The sequence below is a fragment of the Mus caroli genome, chromosome X (assembly GCF_900094665.2).
Source record: "Mus caroli chromosome X, CAROLI_EIJ_v1.1, whole genome shotgun sequence".
Classification (NCBI taxonomy): domain Eukaryota; kingdom Metazoa; phylum Chordata; class Mammalia; order Rodentia; family Muridae; genus Mus; species Mus caroli.
Genome location: NC_034589.1, coordinates 41,261,863 through 41,272,171, shown reverse-complemented (window position 1 = coordinate 41,272,171; position 10,309 = coordinate 41,261,863). Strand labels below are relative to the sequence as shown.

The window sequence follows — 10,309 nt, the reverse complement described above, 5'->3', positions numbered from 1 at the left end:
GAGACCAGCCTGGTCTACAAAGTGAGTTCCAGGACAGCCAGGGCTATACAGAGAAACCCTGTCTCGAAAAACCAAAAAAAAAAAAAAAAAAAAAAATGAGCTCTGTCAAGTACAAACTCTTCATATTGCTTGTAGACAGGATAGACACTGTACAGTACAGCTTTAGGAAAACTAAAAAACGAAGTATGGAATAGTAGCATTTTTCTAGTCTTTTTTGGTGTTTGAGGATTTCATACATGCATATAATGCATTTTGACTAAATCCACCTCATGTCTTCACCCTCAATACTGCCCCTATTTTCCTACCCCCACTTTTCCTTTGTAAGGCATTGCTATTTTTTTTCTTAAACCTGCTGGGTACACCTAGTGATGCTTAGTGTAGGGTGTGGGGCATGGGTATATGGCCAACTGCTGGAGCTTGAGCCAGTCTTTCAGGGACTGAAATTTTCTGAGGAAAATTGACTCCTCTTAGTAGTTCCTCAGTTAAAAACGGGACTTTATAAAGCCCTTTTCTATCCATACTGAGATTTTTGGCTGGCTTAATCTTATGCAGGCCTTGTACCTATACTCACAAAGACTGGGCATTGACGTGTGTAACAGTGCTATTCTCCCAACATTTTATAATAAAAAATGTTAAATATTCAACAACAGTTTTAAAAAAGTTTTACCATGAACATCTATTTACCAATTCGATTTTACCATTCACATTGTACTGCAGAAATCAAATAAACTGGTATATGTGTCATTTATACTTTATTATATTTAGCCTAAGCATGATACTTCTGATTTACCTGCATTGTATATTATCATGTGTCTTAGTTGGTGTTTCTATTGCTGAGATGAAACACCTTGCCCAAAAAGCCACTGGTGGAGGAGAGTGTTTATTTCACTCACTCACAGTTCCATCATCATCAAAGGCAGTGAGGGCAGGGAACTCAAACAGGGCTGGGACCTGGAGGCAGGAGCTGATGCAGAGGCCACAGAGGGGTGCTGCTTACTGGATTGCTCCCTGTGACCAGATCAATCTGCTTTCTCATAGCACCTGGGATCACCAGCCCAGGGTTAGCCCTACCCAGAATGTACTGGGCTCTCCTTTATGAATCATGAATTTAAAAAATATGCCAACAGGCTTGCTCACAGCCGATCTTTTGGAGGCATTTTCTTAATTGAAGTACTCTGCTTTGATGACTCTAGCTTGTATCAAATTGACCTAAAAGTTAAGTGCACTTGTGGAGTGAGGAGATGCTCAAAACCTTTTGGATTTTGGAACATTTCAGATCAGAATTTCACAGGTACTCGATGTATATTTATCCATAGAACCATATGATTTTTTGAATACTTTTCAAAGTAAATTATAGACTTCTACCAAAACTAAAGGAGTAAAGAAGATACTGGACTCCAAGCATTGTGCTGCATGGCAGTAATCTCAGTACTTGGGATGGTAAAACAGATGTTGGGAAAACATCCTGGGCTACCTAGACACCCTGTCTCCAAAAAAAGTAGATATTGTAGATTGTAATTATAGCCAGCTATAGCTCACAGTTCTTTATAAAGCTTATAATTTTAAAGTCTATATTCCCAGTACTCAGATAGTGCAAGTAGGAAGATCAGAATTTCAAGACAGACCTCAGCTATGAAATGAGTTCAAGGCCAGCTTGGGTTATGTGAGACTGTCTCAACAGAAATAAGATGTTCTTTGGTGGTGGTGTGAAAAGGGATGACGATCAAACCCTTCGCCTTTGCTTCTCTACACTGATAATTTATTGTAGGATGGTTTTCTATAGAGACTTGTAGAGAATTATTGTAAATAGCCAAGCTAATATTACAAATGCTTTTTGTTACTGTTGTTTCTCTTAGCCTCCCTAGTTCTAATATTGCAGGTGTGAGCCATCACACCGAAAAAGCAGTTCGATTGATTGGCTTGTTTTACTTTGAAATTCAGTCTAGTAAAGACTTCAAAGCATGTGTGCCCATTTATATCATAAGCTCTCCCATGAAACCTCAGGATGCCCTCTTATCTGCAGCCCTTTTTAGAGAACCTGAGATAACAGAATATAAAACTGATCAAATGAATGGTGTTGTAGAGGTTAACATTGCAAGGAAAGTATTTTCTGTATTTCAGTTGACATTGTGACAAGTAATCTAAGAGAAACAATTTAAGGAAGAAAGAGTTGATTTTGGCTCTTGGCTTGAGAGATTTCAATCATTATTAGCTGATGCTTCTACCAAGGCAGAAACATCCTGGACGAAGGGCATAGAGAAGAAAAATGTTTCACCTTCTGGTAGCCAAGAAGCAAAGCCACGCCTAATCTGATCCTTCCAGATGGGCATGCTAATATATAAGCCTATGGGGGTGAATCTCATTCCAGTCACACCACAAGTATATACTTTTCTAGATCACATTAAAGTCTTAGAGGTAATATTTTAAATATCAGTCATGCAACTACATTAAAAATTTTTAGGATCCAATAATTATTTGTGAATGTCTTGTTATAAACGTGCACCTTTTTGCACCTGTCTTACTATCATTATAGGTTCATGAACCACATGAAACACCACTTGGAACTTGAGAAGCAGAACAACGAGACCTGGGAAAGCCATACTACGTGCCAGCACTGCTACCGGCAGTATCCCAACCCCTTCCAGCTCCAGTGCCACATTGAGAGCACACATACTCCTCATGATTTTTCTAGTAAGTGACAGTTTTACATACTTTGATTTATCTGATTGTGAGGGAATGCTAAGGATTCTGTTGGAAAGTTTATAGAGGATTTTTAAATTTTAAAACCAGTGCCCTTGGGGCTGGCAAGATGGCTCAGTGGGTAAGAGCACTCACTGCTCTATCGAAGGTCCTGAGTTCAAATACCAGCAACCACACGGTGGCTCACAACCACCCGTAGTGAGATCTGACGCCCTCTTCCAGTGTGTCTGAAAACAGCTACAATGTACTTAATTATAATAATAAATAAATCTTTAAGAAAAAAAACAATGCCCTTAATTTATACTTAATACAAAAACTGTGGTTGTAGTTAGCACAGGCTAGGAACTGTGTAGCTCTATAACCAAACTACATCAATAGTGTTAGATAGTTAGAGTCAATAGTGATAAGGCTCTAGTCGCATTACTGTATTATTTAATGCTATGATTATGCAAAATGAATCCTGTGTTCATAAACGTGAAAAATGCTGTAATGTATTTTTCCCTTTTAGCTATTTGCAAGATCTGTGAATTGTCATTTGAAACAGAGCATATGCTTTTACAACACATGAAGGATACTCACAAACCTGGTGAAATGCCATATATTTGCCAGGTATACACATGTTTATTATATACTTCGCTGTCTGATCAATGTCTGTATTCCATGAAATGGTATTGTTTCTTTTGATTTCTGAAGCATTTAAACAAAATGGGTTAGTATACTAAAACGGAAAAGCCCTTGTGTTCTGTGACTTCCACCTGGTCAAACTCATGCATTGTGTGTTGGTGTGGTAAGCTGAATTTGGCCTTCCTGGCCAGAGTTTTCTGAGTTTTGTAGTAGACACTTGTCCTACTAGAGAAAGACAAACATAGGCTTATATAGCGAAGATTATACACATATCAGGGAAATAGGAAATACTAGAGAACCTAAGTATATTTTGACAAGTGTTTTTCCAGAGTTTGAAAGCAACCTAAAGATAAACTGTCTCTGACTTAGTCTTTTAAATATGAATAAGAAAATGATCTTTTGTATAGCAGAAAAAAGCATAAATAAGTGCTTGAATATATAAGTCAACATGAGAGATGGTAGATCTGAAAAGAGGGATAAAGTCTGGCTATGGTTTGAAATGTCTCTAGTGCAGGATGTTTTTCTAAACCAATGATATAGCACTACTAACTTGATGTAAATTGTATGCAGGTCATTAAATTTTGTGTTGAACTTAACCTTATTTGTATTTCTAGGTTTGCCAGTTTAGATCATCAATATTTTCTGATGTAGAAACTCACTTCAGATCATCTCATGAAAACACGAAGAACTTGCTATGTCCATTTTGCCTCAAAGTTAGTAGAATGGCAACCCCTTATATGAATCACTACATGAGACATCAGGTGAGGTCTCCTTTATTTCTTCGCATGGTCTTATTGAAAAGACATAAGTGTTTAAAACAGTAATTAAATTTATTCCAGACAGAAAGCAAACTTGTTCAAAAATGTCACATTTAATTTGCAATTTATGCTGACTTATGAAACAGCTACTACTTTTTCCCCTGCTTTCAGGTAATACTGAGGTCTATAACCAGTGAACTTTCTGAAAGATATCACTAGAAATAGAAACCACACAATAGAGGGAAAGGGGGTAAACGAGTGGGGTGTATAAGCTGCATATTTTGGCATCCTAGACTGGTAGGAACTGCTATCTTGTAGGTAATTTGGAAGAGCAGAGGAAACATTTTAAGTGAGGAAGTGAAGAATCAAAGACATTTTGCTTTAGCTTTTCTTTCTCTTCAAATATCCTTTCCACTTCCTAATCTGTTGTTGTTGTTGTTGTGAGACTACAAGTATTTGTGATCACATATCCAGGATGGTTTCTAGTAGTAGCTGCTAAGAGGAAACAGCTGTGACTCTTACTACCAGATTTGTAAATTGTATTTGACAGTTCTACTATACAGTTTCTAAGATAGCAGTATCAGTGCTTATACCTTTTTCTTGAGTTCTGATTTTGAGTTCCCCTAGTCTTTTTCTAAGAACCGTTAGCTTGGCTTTTGGCTGAAAACTTTGGTGAAACTGTGATCCTCTTATTTATTTACTTAAAAGAGCATTGAACACGATTTACTGGACATGTGATTTTAAGGCACTCACTGTCCACTTGTTGGTTTTTTTGTCTTGTTTGTTTGTTTGTTTGTTTGTTGGCTTTTTCGAGACAGGGTTTCTCTGCATAGTTCTGGCTGTCCTAGAACTCACTCTGTAGACCAGGCTTTTGTTGTTGTTGTTGTTGTTGTTGTTTTTCACTGTCCACTTGTAAGTGGTAGGATTCACAATGGATAATGCAACTATAGAAAGTTCTGTTGGGCAGAATTGCCATTTAAATCTAGTTCTATTATATAACTTTCTTAAGAGTTTCTCGTTAGATATTTTTGTTTTTGTGGTTTTGGTAAGTTGGTTAGTTGGTTGTTTTGGTTTGTTTGTTTGTTTGTTTTTGTAATTGTCTGTTGGGGTTTGTTTATTTGAGATAGGATCCTATCATGTAGCTCTGGTTGGCCTGGAACTTGTTATGTAGACCAGGCTGGCTCAAACTGAGAGATCTACCTGCCTCTGACATCTAAGGCTAGGGTTAAAGGCATGTGCAATCACACCCACCTAGATTTTTTTTTGTTTTTTTTGTTTGTTTGTTTGTTTGTTTTTTTGGTTTTAAAAGTTAAATTTGCTTTACCAACTTGTTAAACAAGTGAAGATATAAATAAAAAGTAAAACATTTTGATGGGTGTAAGATAGACCCTCAAAGTTGTTTTCATTTGCATTTCCCTGATGACTAAGGAATTTGAACGTTTCTTGAAGTGCTTCTAGGCCATTTGAGATTCCTCTGTTGAGAATTCTCTGTTTAGTTATGTATCCCATTTTTTAATTGGGTTATTTGGGTTGTTGGTGTCTAACTTCTTGAGTTCTTTGTAAATTTTGGATATTAGCCCTCTGTCAGATCTAGAGTTGGTGAAGATCCTTTCCCAATATGTAGGTTGCTGTTTTGTCCTATTGACAGTGTTGTTCGCCTTAAAGAAGCTTTTCAGTTTCATGAGATCCCATTTATCATTTGTTGATCTTAGGCCCTGAGCCTTTGGTATTCTGTTCAGGAAGTTGTCTACCTTACCAATGAATTCAAGCCGCTTCCCCACTGGGGATGTATAGTGAGACTCTTTCTCAGAAAAGAAAATATATTTTAATATTATTTCTAATTTTTTTATAAACAGAAAAAAGGAATTTATCGTTGCCCGAAATGCAGACTACAATTTTTGACCTCCAAGGAGAAAGCAGAACATAAGTTAGAACATCGCACATTTATAAAGCCTAAAGAACTAGAGGGATTGCCTCCTGGAACAAAAGTGAGTATTAAATATGTTGTATTTTAGCATTTTGTCTAATGAGCTCCTGGGCTAGGTAAGGTGGTGCTTTCGATCCTAGTGCACAATAGGCAGAGGCAGGAGGATCTTAGAGTTTGAAGAGAGCCTGATGTGCACAGTTCCAGAACAGTCACTCCATGGCTTTGTCTCAAAGAAAAAGAGGAGGGAGGAGAAACTCCTATCTGGTCTGAAAATCTATTGAATACCATATAATTTTAAGATTTTATTATTCTTTTTAATTTGTGTATGTATATGTGTTAAGTTAAGGTTTTATTACGTGTGTGTGTGTGTGTGTGTGTAGAACTAAAGTTAAGGTTTTATTACTTTTTTACAGTGTCTGTGTGTGTGTTACAAACTAAAGTTAATGTTATACTACTATTTTAACCCACGAGTATATGTGTGTGCGTGTCTGAACATGTTCACATGTTCTATGTGCTATATCACTACCTGTATATGCCAAACAAAGGCGTCAGGTACTCTGAGGTTACAGAGCTGCCCTACATGGATTCTGGGAACTAAACCCTGATCCTTTGCAAGAGCATCAGATGTTCTTAACTGCTGAGCCATCTGTGTTTTCAACCAGGTTTTATTATTCTTTTTTTTTTTTTTTCTAACACAGGGCTTCTCTGTATAGCCCTGGCTGTCCTGGAACTCACTCTATAGTCCAGGCTGGCCTTGAACTCAGAAAATCGCCTGCCTCTGCCTCCCAAGTGCTGGGATTAAAGGTGTGTGCCACCACCACCCAGCGGTTTTATTATTCTTATACTTCAAAAGTAAAAACTTTAGACTATTGTTTGAGTTGATTGACATGTGCCTTGAGACATTCCTTTGTAAACTCATTGTAAGCTGAGTCACTAAGTTGATTTTGAATTCTGTAAGCTATTTCTTTTTAAATATATTACGCGCTAGGCACTTGGGACTACAAGTCACGCTTAATTTATTGTGTTCCAAGCATCTGTCGTAGTACTTTGAATCTCATAACTATGCTATAGTTCCTGAATCTTCTTACAGTGAATCAGATTCCTTTCCTGGATAACATTATACTGTTTTCCATGTTTGCCATCTTTTTCCTCTGGCTGCTTTATATAAAGCTTGCTCTTGAATATTTGGTCCAGCAGATGGATGGATGGATAATCCAAAATAAAATTATTCCTAACCTTTCGAATTTGGCTTTTAGTACACACATTTTTTGTGTGTATCTGCTACTAGAATGACCTAAAGTCATATAGAACAATGCTGTGAACATCTAGAGCAAGCAATGTATTCCAATGTAACTTCTTGCAATCTATTTATCCCATGTTGAGACTAGACATATGGAATACTAATATGTAAACCTCCCAAATTTTCATATTGTAATATAATGACATTGATAATTTTTGTTTTTATACTTTTTAATTTATCCAATCAGCGAGCAAACAAGACAGACAAGTGTGCTAGTATTATCTATGCATTCTAGAGAAAGAGACTCAGATGGAATAAATTCTCAACAGGGAGGGGGCTGGAAAAAATACATTGTTTAGATAATTTGCACCAACTTCTAAATTATCCATTAAAGTCCATGTTAACATGTTACCAATATGAAATTATTTCAACAGCAAATAAATAACTAAGTAAATTTCATTTAACTGGGAAGACCATTTAAAACAAGTGGAAATTGGGCCAGTGGGTAAAGGTACCCGCCACCCAACAATGCAAGTCTGATTACCTGAAATCCACTGATTTCTGGAATCCATATAAAGATAAAAAGAAAGATTCAAATTCCAGAGTTATTCTTTGAGGTTTACATGTCCACCATAGTATGCAAACACACCTAACACAAAACCCTACAAAAGGTAGACTAGATCGAAAATGGATCTGATTGCCCTTCATGTTTACCAGTTTAAATAAGGATATTAGACTTTTTGAACTATACTGATTTTTTTTTTGTAACAGCTTATTTAGAATACAATTCATGTTCCAAAGAATTTTTCCATTTAAAGTGCTTGGTTAAGTGGTTTTATTAACATTTACACAGAGTTGTGAAAACATCATCTTATGCAATATTAGACCATTTGCATTACCAGTAAAAGGAACTTTACATCCATGAACAGTGACTGTATTCCAGCAGCACTTGATGCAAGCTTTAATCTCTTCCTTAGGAATTTTCCCATTTTTAAAATGTAATATGAATGAAATCATAGGACACACAGTCTTTGAGGATTTCTTTTATTTGGCATGTTTCCTAGGTTCATCTATCTTGGAGCATGTTTCAGTGCTTCGTTCCTTCCGTGGCTGAGCACTGTTCCACTGCATAGATAGTTTCATTCATCTGTTGGTAGAATGTCATTTCTCTTGACTGTTGTACTGATGCTATGGATATTTTTTGTACAAGTTTTTTGTGCAAGCATATGTTTTCATTTTTCTTGGAACGTACCTGGGAGTAGAATTGTGGGCTCCTTTGCTGACACTTGTATTTAGTGTTTATATCCCCTTTAAAGAGATGCCTCCTTGTCCATTTTGTTGTTTGCTTATGCTTTGGATGGCATATTTAAGGAGTCACTGCCTGCAGGCATGGTGGTGCCTTTAATCCCAACACACAGGGGAAGCAAGGCCAGGTGGATCTCTGTGAGTTTGAGGTCAGCCTGGCCTATATAATGAGTTCCAAAATCGCCAAGGCTATATACAGAGTGTCTCCCCCCACCTGTCAAAAAAAAAGTAGAAGTCATTGCCTAACTCCCATGGAATGCGAATTTATTTTTTTTAACTTCTGAGTTTTATAATTTTAATGCTTACAATTTAGTCCTTGATGTATGTTGAATTAATTGTTTATGTTAATATAAAGTGAGGTTTCAAATTCACCCTTCTATTTAAATATTGATAGAACTGTTGTTCCTGCCTTGAATTGTTTTGGCACTCTTGTAAAATAAAGCATTTGATCATAAATGTAAGGGTTTGGGCTAGAGAGATGGCTCAGTGGATAAAATACTCATACAAATGGGAAGGCTGAAGTTTTGGATACCTGGCATCCGCATACAAAAAGATCTGGGTGAGCGTGATGGTCCACCTGTAGTCCCAGAAGGTGGGAGGCAGAGACGGGATATTTCTGGTGCAAGCTAGCTAGCTAGGCTGGCCAAATCAGCAAGCTCTGTGTTCCTGAGAGCCTGCTTCAGTATATATACACATGTAAACACACTTACACATATTAGATAACTGAATGTAAGGCCTTACATGCGGTGTTTTAATACCATTTTCGTAATCTTCTGAGCCTATATCCTGATTTGTTTTCACAGGTTATTATTCGAGCTTCATTAGGATCTAGTCAGTCAAGATCCTCAAGCCCACCTTCTAGTACCATCCCAAGCACTTCTCTTCAGCTCTCAGTTCCAAAGTCTAAAAGTACAAGTACTAAGAATAACTCAAAAGTATCTGCAAATAAAGCTACCACCACTAACCCTCAAACAATTGCGACCACGACTGGTAAGCCCAGTGCAAATAAGCCAGGTACAGGGACAACTAAATCCAAAGCCAAGCCCTCCTACAAGCAAAAGAGACAACGCACCCGGAAAAACAAATTCAGCATAGATTTGAAGAACTTAAGGTAACATCTTTATTCATTATATGTGATGCTAATGTAATCTCAAAAGTTAAATGCTTATTGCCGTGTCAAAGAACCTTCTTACACATGACAATCATTTTTCTATTTTGAAGACTTAGCAGATAATAAAATGGTACTTTTTACAACTGCTGAGCAGAATTAGAACTGCTGGGTTTATTCTGTGATTTTAATCTTTTGCACTAAACTTAAACATTGTATTTTTGCCTTATGACATTAAGTTGATTCTTTTTTTCTCCTAGGGAACTATTTACATGTGTTAGACTTTTTGCACTTGTTTTAGCTTATTACTTCAAAGCAAATTTTCAAAATTGAAATACTATTTGATAATCTTTTTTATTCTCTCATACAGCCTCGCAGTTCCCTCCCTCAACTTTCCCTCTCCCTCAGATCCACTGCTCCTCCATTTCCCTTCAGAAAAGAGGAGGCCTGGCCTCCCAGGGATATCAACCGAACACGACATAATAAGAGAGCAATAAGACTAGGAGCCAAGCAGCCGGGCGTGGTGGCGCACGCCTTTAATCCCAGCACTTGGGAGGCAGAGGCAGGTGGATTTCCGAGTTCGAGGCCAGCCTGGTCTACAAAGTGAGTGCCAGGACAGCCAGGGCTACACAGAGAAACCCTGTCTC

The 10,309-nt window shown here is 37.3% G+C and overlaps 1 protein-coding gene across 4 annotated transcripts in view; it reads left to right on the top strand.

Annotated features, from left to right (window-relative positions):
* Znf280c (zinc finger protein 280C) overlaps positions 1–10,309 on the top strand; it is a 49,269-nt gene that overhangs the window by 30,673 nt on the left and 8,287 nt on the right. For all 4 annotated transcript variants that reach the window (XM_021153219.2, XM_029473463.1, XM_029473464.1 and 1 more), the window contains 5 exons: positions 2,534–2,691; positions 3,209–3,309; positions 3,939–4,085; positions 5,939–6,070; positions 9,358–9,665. In XM_021153219.2, coding sequence (XP_021008878.1) covers positions 2,534–2,691; positions 3,209–3,309; positions 3,939–4,085; positions 5,939–6,070; positions 9,358–9,665 — 846 coding nt within the window. The remainder of the gene's footprint in view (positions 1–2,533; positions 2,692–3,208; positions 3,310–3,938; positions 4,086–5,938; positions 6,071–9,357; positions 9,666–10,309) is intronic.